This window comes from Urocitellus parryii, chromosome 14, assembly GCF_045843805.1.
Source record: "Urocitellus parryii isolate mUroPar1 chromosome 14, mUroPar1.hap1, whole genome shotgun sequence".
NCBI classification, from domain to species: domain Eukaryota; kingdom Metazoa; phylum Chordata; class Mammalia; order Rodentia; family Sciuridae; genus Urocitellus; species Urocitellus parryii.
In genome coordinates this window covers 54,442,498-54,460,320 of record NC_135544.1, presented here as the reverse complement: position 1 = coordinate 54,460,320, position 17,823 = coordinate 54,442,498, and the positions used below count along the sequence as shown (strand labels likewise).

The window sequence follows — 17,823 nt, the reverse complement described above, 5'->3', positions numbered from 1 at the left end:
TGAATGAATGAGATGGGAAGGCGACTGTGAATGGGTCTGGGTGGACAGTAGGTGTTGTGTGTGTGGTTCTGTTGTCCTACCTGGAATCCCACGCGCGGTGTGGGGCGGGGAGTGTGGATTCGCACATTTGAAGCACTGGGGATTGAATCCAAGGGCACTCCGCCACTGAGCTACATTCACAACCCTCCTTTTTTATTTTTTTGAGACAGAGTCTGGCTAAGTGCCATGCCTGTGTTCAAACTTGCAACCCTCCTGCCTTGGCCTCTGAGGCTGCAGGGATTATAGGCAGGCACTACTCTGCACTGTGGGCTGTGGAGGTCTTACAGCCTCTTCTGGGGCGATCACTGAGGGCCTCATGAAATATGGACATACTGTGGGACCAGGAGGTGAATTCTCTAAGGCTCTTCTGTAGTGTCTGAGTTCACACAATACAGTAGCCAGAGGAGACACTATTGATTGATCACTCTCCTCCTGCCAGGAGACTTCACAGGTCATTCACTGCACAGGAATTTACTGGACACCTCTAAGTGCCAGGTGTGAAGTGAGTTCCGGGACTGATTCCTGGGGATGGGGACACAGCACACACTGTATGCCATCTCCTTGAGTGAGGAGGAAACAGGAAGTGGCATGGAACCACAGCCCAGGCCACCCTTTTGGACTCTCAGGACAGCCCTGGTCAGTCTCCAGGGCCCTCCCTGCCCAGGACCACTTGCATATCCACAAGGCCTGGAAGAAACACTAGTTTCTGGGCTACTCTTATTCCCAGATTCATTGCTGACCCTGAAACAGGAAAAACCAGATGAGCATCTTAGTGGAGGAGGACAAGAGGGTGTTGTCAGATTTCTGATAAATTCAGCATTACGGTCCCACCAGCTTTAATTTCTGCTTTATCCTCACCTCAGTTGCTCTGGAAGTGGCCTCCAATTTCAAAGGACTTACTGGACTGGCTCTCCTCCCATGGGAAGGGAAAGGAGACTAGCACAAATACACACGGGTGCAATTCCAGGCATTTAGCTAGCAGGGCTTCACGTAACAGGACCGTTCCTCCTACTTGGCTAACGAGAGAGCTGAGGAGACCCAGAAGGTCTGGAGCAACAGGTCTGGAGTGTCCACAGTTCAGAAAGTGAAAGTGTGATGACAGGAAGACGTTTTATACCCATTGCCATCTCCCACCCTGTCCTTAAGAGCTAACATGGCCACTGTTCAATTCCTGAGACAACCTTTAGAGGCTGACTCTGATGTTTCTTATGCAGAACCTGAACCAGCTCTGAAAGTTGTCAACTGCAAGAAAGCTGAAGGTCTCTGTCAAGAATATTGTAATTATCTGGAAACACAAGTTGGCTACTGCTCTAAAAAGAAAGATGCCTGCTGTTTACCCAGGAACTGATGTCACCAAAGCAGAAACAGGGATGCTCTGTCCACCTGTCTGCCCTCTGGGCCATGAGGTCAATACAGATGCAGGTTTTTCTTGGAGAAGCTTCTCAGAAGACAGGATCTGAGGCATTGCCAAGAGCAACAAACCAGCTAAACATTTTCTTGTAGCAAAATAGATGCCAACAGACAACCTTACAGAAGGTGACAGCCTGAGATGGGCAACATGTTCAAAATCACAATTGTGTGCTGGTGGGTGTGGAGGTAATAAAGTTTCATGGAAAAGCTTCAAGCAATGTGTTCTTTTATTTAATAAGTATTTGCTGAGTACTTACTTTGCTTTAGGCACTGAGAAATGTTGTAAATTAGGAACCTGAAGAAGATGTGGGGAAACAAATTCCTAAATACTTAAAAACAATAAAATGCTGCATATGTTATCATGTGGATGGAGGCCAAGAAAAACATGCAGCAGACAAATATAAGAGAATCAAGAAAGGGTTCCTGGGATTTGAGAAGGACTTGCACATGATTGGGAATTTATTAATTTGGCAGAGGAAGGCAGATCTCCAAGCAGAGGGTACAGTTTATAGAAAGCTCTGAGATGTGGGAGTGTGGAGTAAATGGGGAGAAGCCCAACAGAGTTGCAAAGAGAGAGGGTGATTCATAGCAGCAGCTGAGGCTTGTGTAGGTGATGCTGTGACATTTTCAAGGCAAGCTGACAGGACACTGGAGGGCCCTGCATAAGAGAAGGCTGTCAGGTGCTGGAGGAGAGCAACATGGCTGAATTTTAAGTTTTGAATATTCATTCTAACAACAGATTTTGGAATGGGCTAGAAATGCATAAGATTAGAGGCAGAAATACCAGGTAAGAGATGGTCTTATCTGGAGTTCAGAGAGACCCAATGTGCCGAAGTAGAAATAGTAGATTATAGGAAAACACCATCAGGGGGCATTCTAGAGAGGAGGTATTTATAGGTCTGGTGCCAAAGAAGGAATGGCAAATGGGACGTCAAAGACTGTGAGCAAGGCTACCCCAGGAAGCAAGGAGGAGCGTAGAGTCAGGTTGGCTTCAGATGCGTTGAAATGGAAGGACTTCACACAAGTTCAGTGAGAGCTGAACAGAAGTATATGAATCCCAGGAGAGAACAGAGTGAGACACACAGGTAGAAGCCATTCACTTGTGGATGGTAACAATCCATCATGAGAGATGAATCTCTAGGGGAGAAGAGAGACTATGGTGAGGGATGCTAACTTTTAAGAGGGGTAGAGAGAATGGGGAAACATGGAGGGTGATGGAGTAGAAGAGGAGAGACCGGAAATGGTGCCATTCCAGAAGATGAGGATGGAGAAAGTTCGGGGCAGTGGAAGGCAGTCCTGGAAGAGGCGACGCCTGAGCCAACAGGAGGTAGTTCTGGAGAACAGATGGACGAAGGACGCCCCACCTGTGGCCCCATCTTCCCTTCGCCCGATGAGTCTTTATGAAATCTTGGGACCAGGTACATATTTTTGTAAGTCACTCATTTCCTGTTTGGATAAGTTTGGACAGAAATCCAAAAGGGAGGGAAGGAAAGAGGAGGAAGGGGGAAAACAGAGAAAACGACTTCGACCCTGTGATGGCCCCGGAACCCGAGGCCAGCACCTCACGCAGTTCTCAGGAGCGGCGATGCCCACGACGTGTCGGCTAACCGGCGACTGCAGGAGCAAGACCTGGCCCTGAGCCGCACCCTTGGCCCTTGGCTGAGGGTAGAGGGAAGCACTGGGGTTTTCTCTCTGGTTCCCTAGCAGCTCCTCTGCTGAAGGGTGGGTTCAAGTCAGCGTGATTCAGTCACCCACCTTTAACGCACCCAGGCAGCACGAGGGTTTTCCACGGTACAGAAGGAGGAGACCCTGAGACAGAGGGACCCCACCTGAACCTCAGGTGCTCCACTGACTCCCAGGATCAGTCGTATGTCCACAGCAGGTTCCTGGGGACCTCTGGCCTCTCTGGGACATGTTCTATGAATTTCTGACGTTTGTGGGCTGGGGTCGTGGCTCAGTGGTAGCACATTCGTCTGGCATGTGTGAGGCACTGGGTTGGATCCTCAGCACCACATAAAATAAATGAATAGAATAAAGGTCGCCTGGACATGGCCACCGTGATGGGGACCGAGTGTCAAGATGAGATGACCTACGTTTTGATGCTGCACTTGTCCATCTACAACTAAAAAAATATTTCTAAAAGATGCTATTTTAAAAAAAAATTCTGACATTCGGCTTCCGTGCACCCCACAGGATATAGTTTTGCTTGGGATGAGACCTTATCCTATGGCCTGGACATGGCCACCGTGATGTGGTCCGAGAGCTCCTTAACTGGTAGAGTCACCAAAACCAAGCCAAGCCAGAGCTTCCGTGAATATCCAGGGGAGAAGCATTTTTGGAAACCAAGCAGCCACCTCCTGAGCACCCCAACACAGACACAACCCTGAAACAACCACATTTTGCTTTATTAGGTGTTCCATGGTGATATAACACAGAGTTCTTAAGGAATAATAAACACGAGACTTGTCTTTTACCATAATTATTTTGCCATTAAGACAGTGGTTACAAAAAAAAAAAAAAACAAACAAAAACAAAAGTCTCTTCTGGTTACACACATGATCAGCTTTAGCACTGAAAGGTCCTCCACTCAGGGGTCACAATCACAATCGCAAGGATTAAAAACCATCTATTATTAAGTCCTACACTGTTCTAGAGCATCAAGTCACTGCAGTTATTCAGTTCTGAGACACTGTCGATTTATTTTAGCATTTACATATGACATTCGTTTAACAGACACACACAGCAAGCCAACAGGTAAACATGCTTACACAGCCTGCGGAAATCTTCAGATTTTAAACTGTTTTTCTTTTCTTTTCTTTTCTTTTTAAGAAAACAATCAAACAACCAAAGTTACCATGACCTGGTACAGGAAAAACAGGAAGACAAGTGAATACTGACGAGCTGCTTGTGTTTCTTAGAATTGAAACAAAAATGTTTTCCAACTTGTTCAAATTTCCTCTAAGTGAAGGTAAGAAAGAAAAAAAAAAAGAAACAAATATATTAAGTCAACCAATTAATTTTTCAAAAGTGCAATTCACCTTTAAAATAACAAATAAACAACAACAACAACAAACCAAAACCCCGACCATAACCCCGAAGGCAAAATGTGTGGATAGACAAGCGTCAAGATGTGATGACCTACGTTTTGATGTTGCACTTGACAAAAGCAACATAGAAGCCTGCAGACCTGACACTGCTTACAAGGACCTGGAAACAGGTTTGGAAAGAAATGCGACACAATTCAGCAGGGACAGAAAGCAGCCAGCTAGTGTAGGGGAGTTCTCTGAGCCAAGGGAAGGGAGGAGTGTGAGACACGAGGCCACCGTGGTCTAAGTGGGCCACATGCTGGACTTGAAAGGTTTTCTCCCACAACAGCCCTGATGTGACATACAATACATACAACATTTTTCTTTCCTCTTGCAAAGTGAACAGGTCTTGAAGTCAAAGTTCCAAGGGATTTTCTGGGTTGACAAGTTCTCCCTATGTTGCATTACATCTTTTGAAATAATTGAACGGGGAAAAAAAAATGGTCTTTTCCCCCTAAGGGAAAAGGCCCAATATAGAAACTTTCCAGGAGAAAAAAGATCTGACCCTCAGGGCCAGACTCCCATGGGCAAGGCCCCTCTAAGGTGGTAGATGGCTTGCGGTTGGCTGGTTCACCGGGTTACTGGGTTGGATTTATGGATTGGGCCAGTTAGCTCTGCATTTTTCTCCAATGCTCGGCTCTGTGTGGCTCCATACTGGGCCCGTCCTGGACAGTGTGGGTGAGAACCCAGCCCATCCCTGCACCTGGTAAGAGTCTTAAAGTCAGACACACCTCCTCGTGACGGTGGGCGGGTAGCACCACTCTTCCAGGACCAGGATAACATGTACTATGGTCACAAGGGCAAAGCTCAAGTCCTGCTGGACAGGTTCTGGCCTCAGTAAAACTGTTACCCTGGCAATCGGAAAAGACAACGGGGACGGGGGAAAAATACCATCTCAGAGACAAGGGCCAGAGGAAACATGGAGAAAGAGCCAGATATCTGAAGGTACTCATGACTGACAACACTAGAGAGAGAGAGAGAGAGAGAGAGAGAGAGAGAGAGAGAGAGAGAGAGCAGAAAAATGGCAAAGAGAATCCTCAAAAGATCTAATCTGCTGCAAAATCTAGGCCCAAAAAGAAAACTTGCCCTTTCTCAACAGTTGACCCAGAAGATTACAGAATGGCGATGTGGACACTTTGGAGCCTCTCAGGAGGGACAAAGCGAGTCTGCCAACCCCCCTGAGTCAGCATGATGGTTATATAATTGCATCATTAGGATGTCCAGTTCAAACCCTGTGTGTTAATATTGAATCAGACTTTCCAATTTAGTATTTAAAAAAAAAAAAGAACAAAACTCTAGCCCACCCCTACCCCTCCCCAGCCCCACAAAAAAAAAAAAAAAAAAAAAAAAAGCTTTTTAAAAAATTTTAAAAGAGGGCTGGAGACGTGGCTCAGCGGTAGCGCGCTCGCCTGGCATGCGTGCGGCCCGGGTTCGATCCTCAGCACCACATACCAACAAAGATGTTGTGTCCGCCGAGAACTAAAAAATAAATATTAAAAAAAAAAAAAAAAAAAATTAAAAGAAAAGGAAAAAAAAGGCAGCTCTGGGCAATTCACTGTATCTCCCCCCATGAGAAGGAAAGATGCTGACGGGCACAGGGGGGCGCCGTGGAGGGCGCCCTCGCTGGGGTTTGCTTTGTAGCATGTCTGAGTGTTGGGTGCAGCTCCGTGTGGGGACGGGTGGCTAGGCTTGGGTGTGGTACTCATGTACAGGGATGTAGGTGACAAATTCGTAACTCCAAGTGAGAGACGGAGTGCAGGGCCCAAGAGGGAGCCCCAGGAACTGGCTGCCCACAGCAACTATCACAGGCTCTTTAAAAAAAAAAAAAAAGAGGAAGAAGAAGAAGAAGGAGAAGGAGAAGGAAGGAAGTCTCAGAATGTCCTCAGGTGTCCCATCCCCCATTCCCCAGTGGCCTGCAGGCCAGAGCTCTAGCCCAGGCTGGTGATGTTGGCACGGCCACCAGGGGGCGCCACGATGCGCTGGGTGGTACAGCGGGGGATGTTGTCATCAATCTGAGCGCCTGGAGGGAAGGGGAGAGAAGACAGGGGTGAGGGGACACAGCAGTAAAACAGTCTCCTGCTTTAAACCCAAAAAGCAGTCTAGAAGGGGTGCCGGGCACAGCCTTCTCCGTTTTTTTTTTTTTTAAAAACATGAGCTCAAACCCCAAAAAGGAGATGGACCAAAGTTAGCCCAAGAATTACATCCAGGACAAGCAGTCCTCGTGGGGGCCTGGCTGGATCCATTAGTGGGGAAGTAAAACCACAGATAAGACCCCGACTTTTCACCCTGCAGCCTGTCCTGGTTCCTAGGGGGGCAGCTTTTCTGAGGACACAGCAATCTCCCCCTCTGGTATCGTGTTTCCTAGTCCTACACACGCAATGAGGAGCAGGAACACAGGAGCATCTGGGAACCAAAATCCCAAATCCGAAACACTCCCAAATCTGAAACTTTTTGAAAGTCCACGTGACCTCACTAGTGGACAGTTCCCCAGCTGGCCTCGTGTGGGGGCTGCAGTCGGAACACATGCACTCTAAAATGGCATATAGAATTCCCTTCTGATCGTGGACAGTAGATACAAAACATGAGTGAACTTCATGTTTAAACTCGGGGCCAATCCCCAAGATATTTCATTATGTCTACGCAAGTATCCCCAATATTTAAAAAAAAAAAAAACAAACCTGAAATTTGAAACACTTCTCATTCCAAGTACTTGGGATGAGGGACCTACACTTTTATATAACTGCATGACAAAAACAAGGTTCATTCTTTAAATTTTTTGAAAATGGGTAATCTATATATGGCCTATATGGCAATTTTCTAGAAAAAAAAAAGAGACCTGACAAGAAAAACATCTAATGAGTTATTTCTTTAACATATCGCAGGACTCTGGAGGGTGGGAAGCTCTGGTCACAGTCCCAATGAAAGAGGGGAAGGAAGTTTCAAGGAAGGAAACCTTAAAATCTAGACCTTTCCTCTCACCAAGGGAACATCACATATTTTATCCCAGCAAATAGCTAACAGCTCTCCAATGGCTCTGATCTCAGCATTTTGGTCAAACGTCAACTCAACTGATCCTCACAATCCCATAAGGGAGCTGCTACCGTAGTCCCTGTTCCACGGAAGAGGAGACTGAGGCCCACGTGGAGCTGGGCTATCGAGTTTGCTCCAGACTCCGGGACTACTCCCCCTGGAATAGCAGTGTCCTTCCTGAGGATGGATACAACTAAAAAAAATGTCCTTGCCATCTATTAGACCCTGGACCTAGGAGGGGCCTGGTAGTGCCACAGGTGGCATAAACGAATGTGGAGATTCTGACTCTAAAGATGCATCTCGGATGACAGGAGTGTGTCCCACCTCCCACTGCAACTGCAACCTCACGGAGCTGGCCTGCAGAGGGGCCCCCGGGGCAAGCCGGGAACCTACCAGACAAGCTGAATCCAGACTGGTGCAGGTTCCGGATAGGCGGGGCCTGCTGTTTGGCGGGAGACGTCTTGGCTGAGGAGGCTGGGGTGACCGTCTTGGGCGTCACGGACACCTCGCACACAGGTCCGTCATACAGGCCGCGAGGGACTCCTCTTAACTCTGCCAGCTGCAAAACACAAGAGCCCCTCTGCTCAGGCCACAGAGGACACCTCCCCTGCTGGGAAGGAACATGGCCTGGAGCCCAGGCGTGAGGAGATGGAGGGCTTTCCTTACAGACGGGAACAACAGGGACTCATGTGGCGGAGGATCCCGCAGCTCCAGGCCCAGCTCCCACGAGGTGGGCTACAGGTAACTGGTTATTCCACAGGAACTAACATTTTTTAGATTTCTTCCCAAGGCCCCTCAACCTTAGACCCTGGAAGAGTCCCCTAAACTTACAGTATCATGTCCGAGATCTGCCCCAAGCTCTTTCTAATCTCTCTCTTCCTGTAATTCTCATAGGGCTCCATCCTTCCCCTGCCTCCCAGACCCCAAGCACCAGCTGTGCCCAGACACGGTCGGCTTCCAGGCTCATGACAGCCTCCCTCTCCAGTTCCTGCACCTCCCTTCTCTGACTTGATAAACTCCTACTTCACCTTCAAAACCCAACTCGAAATGCCCCCTCCCAGGACACCTTCCCTGCTCTGGGCTCACGGCAGCTCCTCGCCACAGCACACGCTGCAGGACCACAGGGAGGCACACGCTGCCCTGGCTGGCTCTGAGCAGGCTTCTCCACCCGGACCTCCAGCACCAGGAATAAGAAGATCAGGTCTCCTCATCCCCACGTCCCTCTGTGCTTATCCCAGGATTCTGATGTCAGTGCTTCATACATGTCGGTGGAACTGAACTTAATCCAAGACTTAAAAAAAGAAAAGAAATTCCTAAGAACAAAAGCACTTACCCTGCTCCTTGCCTTGATGCGCTTGTAAACAAAGTCGGGGAAGGGCTCCCGGGGAACGTAGCGCCCTGAGCCCTCGGTGACGTGCAGAGTGCCGTCCTCCAGGACGATCTTCCCCTGGCTGATGACCACCAGAGGAGAGCCCCGGCACTCCATGCCCTCGAAGATGTTGTACTCCAGAGACTGCAAGAGGGGAGCACAGGAAGTTCAGCGCAGGCCCCGCCCCTTGCCCCTGCCAGAGTCGGGGCACGAAAGGTCTCTTGCCACCTTCTCCGGCAGGGCAGCCCCACCTCTCACTGACCCTCTAGGCCCAGGCTGGGCTGCGTGGCCCAGCATTTTGACAGGCGTCTCCTATGAGACTTCTCCTGTTGGCTCTCCTCCATCATCAACTAAGGGACTCTCTTACCACCCATGGCATCTCAGCCACAGTAACATCCAGGAGCTGTGTGACTCTGGGCTAGGTCACTTTAACCCTGTCTCAGAGCTTTGGTTTCTTCATCTGTCACCTTTCCAAGTCTTCACTGACAATGACAACACAAAAGGTTTCATCCCTGTGTAGTTCGTCAGAGAACCCTGACATCTCTGAAAAGCCCTTCAGAAGGTGTGTGTCAACCTGGGTCAAGCCATCCACATTATCCCACAACCCCTTGTCTAATAAATACCTCTGCTTGAACCCTTCCAGACAGAGACTGAACCTAGGGCCATCTTCCTGGGTCCCCACCCCAGGTCTGCCATTTGCCAGCTGTGTGAACCTGGACAAGTCCCTAACACCTTCCTCATCCATAAGTGGCTAAGACCCACTTCAAAGGACAGAGGCCAAGAGCAAATGAAATGAAAGCAGCTATCTGGGGCTTGGCACCGAGGGACATTTGGCTCTTTACTGGGCTTTGCCTACCAGGGTGTGAGCCCTTTGGCAACCAAGGCCTCATGTGACACTTGTACTAAGCCTTGTCACCTAGGAATGAGCCCCTGGAAGGGCTCTGGGGACATCTCACTTTCAAACGCTGGATGGAGGGACCAGCCCCACGGCTCAAAGTACCATAAAACCGAAGCATCCCGGGGTGGGTCACAGCACTGGGTACTCAGCCCTTCAGGCACCTGTAGGCAGGGGCTCCGATACGCGATATCCACCCAGCTCCCCAAAACCCATGCTCATTGCTCCGTGGCAGGAGACACCAGTGACACAGGGTAAACCTCCTGCTGTGACTAATGACACACGGCATGCTGAGTGCCGGGGCTGTGAGGCAGGTGAGGGCAGAAGAGAGGCGATCTGAAAGCCGCTGTTTCCCCACAGGGTCACCTGCAGGAAAGGCAGGCAGTGCTGACCCTCTAACAGGTCTGAGTGGGAACAGACGGAGCCCAGCCTCTGTCTTCCTGAGGCTCATCCTCCACGGTCCAGAGGGAGCACGCCAGAGGCGAGTCCCCAGGTCATCTGACCTCCAGCCAGGACCCTGTCTGCTCTTTCCATTGCCTCTGGGGGAGGGACTGTGCGCGGGAGGGAAGCACTGTCTCCATCAACCCTGACCGCGGGCTGCGTGCTCAGCCTGGCAGTGAAGGGCCCTGGACGATGTTCAGTTCCAATTCTGGCTCGACTGCAAAATCGCCGTGTGACATAGACCAGTCACTTCCACTCTCAAGGCCTCCATCTATTTATCTCCCCTCGTGGGGTGAGAAAACGCCCTTTACTGGGGGTCACATGACAGAGCAGGCGGGAGTGCCAAGCTAGGTGCCCAAGGATACGTAGGTTCCCCAGAGGGGATCACTCAGCACCCAGACGGGATCGAGGCTGGAAGTGGGCCAGCCAACGGGGACAGAGGGAAGGAAAGGCAGCCCCACACATGGACTGGAGCCCGCCTCGCCGCAGCCCCAGAACCTCTGTCCAAGTGAGCGCCCCAGCCTGTCCTGGAGAGATGCCAGAATCCCAGATGCCCCATGACTCGGGGCACTCGGGTGGGGTCCGTGCTGGCTAGATCAACTAGAACCGGTCCACTGGAGCCAACAGCTCTCCACCGAGAACTGCACCCAGAACCTCCTCTTGTTTCGTTAAGGAAGCACTTCAAGATTCAAGTGAGGTCCTGAGAAGACACTTCGGCCAGAGGCACCCTTCTTTTCCACAGCTCACCTGGTCCATGCTCTTTCGATTTTACACACAGATGATTTTTACAGAGGAATTGTGCTCATGCCCACTGCCCCACAGCATCACAGGACACACAGACCTCAGCTGCTGCGGAGACCGAGACCTTTAAAGACAGCACATTCCCAAGCTTGAGAGCCTAACTGAGAGGCGAGAGCTCCCCACACCTGCAGGTCCTAACCACCATCCAACGGCTGCACGTATTTCTTCTCTTTGGGGCGAAGTCAAGGTTGATCAATTCACTTAGGACAGTAAAACCAGCTGTCATTTTCCGTCAGGTTCCGGGGTAACACCACCCCCACAGAAAACAATGACATGTGAAAATTAAAGTGCCCGGTGACTCTCAGGACTGTACAGTGACTTCTCTATTCAGGTCCCTGGCACCAAGCACCAGCAAAAGAGGTGCTGCCGCAAACCATGATGCTGGAATGATGCCCAACTTCTAGAAGCTTCTTAGGACCCAATATCACCTTGGGGATGCTGAAGGTAAAGCGTACTCTAAAATGTGGGTGAGAGTAACATTCTTAATGAATTCACTGAAGAAAGTGAAATGGCTTTTTTCTTTTTGTTTGCTCCCTCAACAAATTTCAAGTTATCACACATCCTGGGGAAAATTCATTCCCAGCCCAGCAAGTACTTTTTACAGCCCCTGGGCCTCTCCCTTCCTCTGCCCCTTGTGTGCCTGTAATCCATGTGGATGAGGTGTGAGGCTTACACTGTTATGCGTCTTCGCAGAGATGGTTTTGATGCTGTCAGGGTCCCAGATGACCAGATCGGCGTCAGATCCCACAGCGATGCGGCCTTTCCGGGGGTAAAGGTTAAAGACTTTGGCTGCATTGGTGCTGGTTACAGCCACAAACTGGTTCTCGTCCATCTTCCCAGTGACCTGAGGGGCAGAGCACACACGACAGCAGGTCAGAGAGCTGCAAGGTGGGATGCTATCCAGCATAGAGAAGGGACATGTCATTGGAACACAGAGGTTGCATGTGCCTCTCAACAAAAGAGAGGTGCAGCTGGGTGGTACACGCCTGTAATCCCAACGGCTCTAGAAGCTGAGGCAGGAGGATTGCGAGTTCAAAGCCAGCCTCTCAGCAAATAGTGAGGCACTAAGCAACTCAGTGAGACCCTCTCTCTAAATAAAATACAAAATAAGGCTGGGGATGTGGCCCAGTAGCCAAGTGCCCCTGAGTTCAATACCTGGTACCAAAAAAAAAAGACAGGGAGAGAGGCATAGATGTCGCCTCGCATCTAGTCTACCTGCAGGTCTCAGCTCTGCCTCTGGCTCCACAGAATACAGTAGGCGCCAATCACATTAGCTCAAGTCCTTTCCTTTCCAAATCTGTTCTAAATTCAGTACAACAATGGGCACAGGAAATGATCATGCAGCAAGAGAGAGTAAAAAAGGTACAAATGGCCAAAAAGCACACAAAAGAATATTCACTCTAATCAGTAGCTGAAGAAATTAAAGGTCAAACAATAAGACTCAACATTCACCTATCAAATCAGTACTACTTTGAGCTTTTGGCTCATAGTACCCATTTGGACATGGAGAAAACACTGGGGTGCAATCTTCCTAGAAGGAATGCTAACAATAATATGCATCAACAGCCTTAAAAATGCACACACCCTTTTCCCTGATGATGCCTAGAAACATTATTAAGGATGTGTCCAAGGATGTATCTACATGGATGCCTATCCCGGTAAAAAATATCAGAAATGTTCAAAGCATTGCCAGTGAATCATCATTTAGCACCAAATGGAAAAGTCTGCTATCAAAAACCAAGTGCATTTAAGGATATGGAAACTTTTTCATGGTATATTAAAACTGCCCAAAAAACAGATCTCAAAATACTATGCATGATGCTAATGTTATCGACACACTCTCACATAACATATGTAATCCGTGCACTTAAGCACTCCTTAAAAATGGAAAGGCACTTGCTAGCATGCTCCCTGTAGTTGGGTCTGAAACAAGGTGATTTTTATTTACATAATCGAAAAATTCATCAAGAAACAGAAAACCTGTTGCTGTTACATTTTAAAACATTAAAATGAAATAGACCAAAGATTTCCCCAAAGCTCAGTGCCTGTTCAAACTGGGCATTCCAGAAGCCTGAGGTGGGACAGAAATGCTAAATCCAGACAGCCTTCAGAGAGCCCATTTCCAAAGGGACAAGAGGTAGCTGATTGAGTCACCAGGTGGCTGAGGAAGTTCTCTCCTGACGGGCACAGAAGTCACATTTAAAGACTACATGTTTTCAGGCTCCGCTGTCCCAGAGATGATGATAAGAGACATGTAATACTTAAGGTGAAATGATCTTTCAGGAGTAGTCATGGAGACTACTCCTACTTGTGTAGGAGACTGCCACACAAGTACCAGCTTCTAGAATGTTCTCAACCAGCATCTCAAGTCCATGCCTGCAGATGAGGAGGCAGGGGAGCACCAAGGCGCACCATGAGTGAGGCCCTTGGTCCTTACCACAGCCTTGTCCCAGATGACGGACATCCGCTCCTCCGTGCCGTTGGTGCCCTCGGGAATCAGGGTGAAGTTGTCCTTTCCTACGGCTTTCTGGGCAGTGTTGAAAGTGCAGTGGGCACTGCCAGTGACCTGGAGGTCTCCACTGGAAGGAAACATATCATCGGATAACACTGTGCCCAATCTGTCCTATGAGGAATCTGGGGGAACTCGTGGCACCAGAGAATCAGAACACCCAGGGCTCAGTCCAACAACACTAAAGAGTATGGAGGCCACCTTCACCAGGGGACACTCGCCGGCAGCCCACCAGCACTCTCCTCAGGCCTCTAAGGAGATGGCATCCTCGATGCACAGGTGAGACAACTTGTGGTCAGGGAGGTCAAGTCCTGCAGCCAAAGAGGGGTCTTTGGATACCAACTCATGCCTCATGGCTGACTGTCACGATGGCCCAGCTTTTTATCAGGAACACCCTCCAGGGACAGTGACACAATGACAATTCCTTGTTCGCATCTATCGACCCCAGTTTGGTGCATGCATAAGGGTCTATTTCCAAGCCTGCTCTGGGCCACCGCATGGTCACCTGCAGGTCAGCTTGGCCTGAGGAGTCAGAGAATGTGGAGTGTGAGCAGGGGGCCAGGACTCACCAGGACAGCAGGGAGTTGAGAAAGTCTGGAGTGGTTGGATCTGGGCTCAGGGGTGGCGAGGTGACAAAGGCAGCGGCCTTGGCCCAGTTCTTGCTCCAGTAGTGAGAGCCGTCAGTCCCCAAGCTGGCGGTGATGGGCTCGCCGTACACCACAGTTCCTGAGGGTCAGAACACACGTGGCTCAGTCAGACAGGAGGAGGAGTGGGGCCACCTTCACTGGGGGACACTGGCAGCCCCCACTGCTCTCACCAGCCCTGTGAAGGGGACGGCAGCCTTGTCACAGGTGAGGCAATGCATGCCAGGGAGGCCACGTCCCTCATCTGGCCAAAGCCAGATAGGGAAGGTGCTCCCGGGAATTTCCTGTGAACCCCCCTGTGAAGCCTGCGCATTGTCTCCTGGTGGTCCCAAACAGCCCCCAGGCTTCTGCCTCCCACGCCTGCTCCCAAGCTCCGGGAACAATCTCCAGCTTACTTGGCTTCAAGCACCCCGCCCCAAGTGCCACCTCGGCTCTTCTCGGATGCACTCAAACGTGCCCTTGGGGCTCAGCAAGCGCCCTCTCCACTCACACGTGCCGGTGCCCTGCCCTGTCTAGTTCTGTTGCAAGGCCAGCGAGAGGAAATCACCCAGGACAGGACGAGCCGAAGCCCTGGACAGCAAACACACCACCTCCAGACCTCCCGAGAGGAAGCCTGGACCCGGGTGGCCACGTGAGGGGAGCTGCCCATGTCAGCTGCCATACCCATGGCCGACTTTGGTGGAGTGGCCACAGCCACACTAGTGCGGTCTCAGAGCTTCCAAAGCCTTGGCGAATTTGATACAATGTCCAAGAAAGAACGCCAGCTCCTGCTGCCCAAGTCCTGTCCCCAACTCTGTCAATGCAGAGCCAGCCAGGGTGTTGGGAATCATTTATATACACGGGAAGGCAAACTGTTAGTGACCTAAGCACAAAAATTTTAAAATTAAAAAATAAAAGTAAAAATAAAATAAAAACCACTCCTCACTGAAACATCTACTGCCCTCACTATCCAAAGGTCTCCCCTTTGACACCACGCCGAGAACAACTCGGCCTCACACCATCTGCCCCAGAATCCCATCCTCCGCTCCACTGAATGCCCAGTTTTGAATTTTTTTGACTCCTCTCAATGGCGACACATTGAAGGCAATTTATTCATTTGCACAGAGTAGGCACTCAAAAACTACACGTTAGATGGATCAAACGGCCCAGTCATGTATTAATTAAAGGCATCAGAGCCGGAATTTGAGCTCGGCCAGCCACATCCACCTCTCCTACAGCAGGGTTCGCCCCCACCCACATCGGCCAGCCTAGATTCCCTTCTCCCCAAACACAGGGCCCGGTCAGGAATGCGCTTCCCTTCCTCTCCACAGCTTCCAAAGCCTTATCACCACATAATATTCCACAGCACCCTCTTTGCCCGCCACTTAGAGCTGGCTCAGAGGAGCTGCCCCCTCCTGCCTCAGGAATTCCACAAAGAAGTCGCTGTTCAGCTGGGAGTGGTGGAGGCTCCGGCAGGCCGCTGGCTCCGGGCAATCAGTCCCAGTCCCAAGCAGGAGGAGGGACCCCAGGACCAGGGGGCCTGCCCAGAAGAAAGCCCCCAGGAAGAAGAGTGCCACTCAGGACGACTGGAAGGGACCCTGCCTTCCTGATCCACTCAAGGACTCCCCCAGAAGCTGGTGCAGAGAGCCCACTCAGCTCACCCCAAAGCAGAAAAACAGCCTATGTGACAAGGACTTGTTACAGCCAAGGTCCTTCACCAGATGCCAACAGCTGACCAGGACCCAGGGGCAGCCTCTCACAGGACCTCAGCTCCCAGCTTTGGGGTGGTGCATCCAAAAGATCTTGTTAAGTCTAACTTGATCTGGTTAAGTCTCACTCTCCCGGCCCAGCCAGGTCTGGACGTCCCACCTACTGCTGCCTGCCTGTCTGAGCCCAAAGGTGACATCTGTGTAAGCCCTAGGAACACCAAGGATTCACAGTCCTGAAGGTCTTCTGGTTCTATCCCCACGGCTGTGAGAAAGTTCATGAGAGAAAGGGTGCTTGGAGTAATAAAAACCAACCCAACAACCAGTAAAAACCCATGGTCGGAGGGCCTGGAGGTCCCTGAACCAATGCCCACATTTCCCAGGGTTCCAGGTAACTTGTCGTGACTCATCCTCTCACTTGAATTTGCTGCTCAGTCCTGCCCTTGGAAACTGAGCACCAGGAGGGGATGGTGCTAGGAGTGCTGGCTTCATCTCTCCCTGTGATATACCACTCGGGTTGGGGTAGGGAGCTGCTCAAAGGTCTCTTCCTTCAGCACCCAGGACACCCACCTCACAAGAGAACAAACTCAGCCTTCAGCCTCTGGAAACCTCTTAACTTGATGGGTTGGGGCTCCCAAGGCCACTGCTGACCAGAGCCTCCCTGCTTAGACCAGGATAAGCAAGGACTCCTAAACCTGAGCCAAACCAAGATGGCAGCAGCATGGACAAGAAAGGGGGCACTAAGAGAAAAGGGGAGCCTCTGGAGGGTCATTTCTGCTTTGTTCTGTTCTAATTCACGGAGGGATTCAGAGGTTCTTGCTGTCTTTGGACTTTATTTCTGTTCTTCAGTTCCAAAGGCAGGGCAGGGATTAATTACCAGTCCAAGGCCTCCACCTCCAGGCAGCATGGGTCTACAGAATGAGGCTCTCCCCAGTGGCCTGGTCACCAGTGGCCTGGTGCCTCCCCCAGGGCTCGTCTCCCCATTCTCTAAACAGCGTGCACAAGGAGCGCTGAATGAGCTTCCGGAGCTCAGTCAGGCCATGGACACCAGGGAGCTTGCATGCCAGAAATAATTGCCACTCATAATAATAAACCACGGAATGGCTTAATCGGCCTTTCTGCACTTCTCTAAACACACTGCTGACGCTTTCTTGGCGGCCCTCGGAGCTTCATGATTTTCTTCTCCAGGGAAAGTCTAAACTGAAGGATGTGACCCCAAGCCAGCCTCTGGCAGGCTCACTCGTAACCCTGGGAAATGCAGGGACTCACATGGGACACACGGGTGGTGTTTATTCACAACCAGCCTGGGGCCAGGGTGCATTCGTGAAGAATAAATGCAAGGTTGGGGTTTAAAAATGTTTGACAGCTCCTTGCTCCTACAGTTCATCATTTCCCATGAATGAGAAGCAGGAGGACAAATCCAAAGGAGGAACAATGGAAGATCACATGTATGTATAACTCAGAATGAAGCACAAGAGAGACAGAAAAGAGCCTGGGACAGAAAGACAGAGAGACAGGCACACACCACTCACACACACACATACACACACACCAGACTTGCTCTTTCAGAGAACCCATGCCGCACCCATCAGCCTTAGGACCGTGCTATCAGATTTTGGTACTAAGAGTGGTTCTAGGGAAACAAAAATCTCAAGACTGATTTTCAGGATTGCTTCTGAGGTTGTTGGAATTGGTTTTCTAATCCAATTCAATTTAAAAGCCTTAAGGTTTCTATTTCCAGTAAAGACAGCCCTTGCCGTCGATGGCACAATGGGGCGACAGATACACAGAATCCAACTCCTGATGCTCCCTATCAACACTTCTAAGAGGCAAGATTCTGGGCGACACTGTAGAACATTTTTGTCAAACTGACAAAATGTCATGAGATTGACTGTTGCTCTTAATGGTGCTGGA

The 17,823-nt window shown here is 50.2% G+C and overlaps 1 protein-coding gene across 1 annotated transcript in view; it reads right to left on the bottom strand.

Annotated features, from left to right (window-relative positions):
- Window positions 1-6,074: 6,074 nt before the first annotated feature.
- Window positions 6,075-17,823, bottom strand: part of LOC144250102 (dihydropyrimidinase-related protein 2-like) — a 30,795-nt gene continuing 19,046 nt past the window's right edge. The window contains exons 7-12 of the mRNA XM_077792490.1: window positions 14,150-14,306; window positions 13,509-13,650; window positions 11,745-11,915; window positions 8,899-9,078; window positions 7,959-8,124; window positions 6,075-6,555 (exon numbers count right to left, since the gene is read on the bottom strand). Of these exons, the coding sequence (XP_077648616.1) occupies window positions 6,464-6,555; window positions 7,959-8,124; window positions 8,899-9,078; window positions 11,745-11,915; window positions 13,509-13,650; window positions 14,150-14,306 (908 nt within the window). The 3' untranslated portion in view covers window positions 6,075-6,463. The remainder of the gene's footprint in view (window positions 6,556-7,958; window positions 8,125-8,898; window positions 9,079-11,744; window positions 11,916-13,508; window positions 13,651-14,149; window positions 14,307-17,823) is intronic.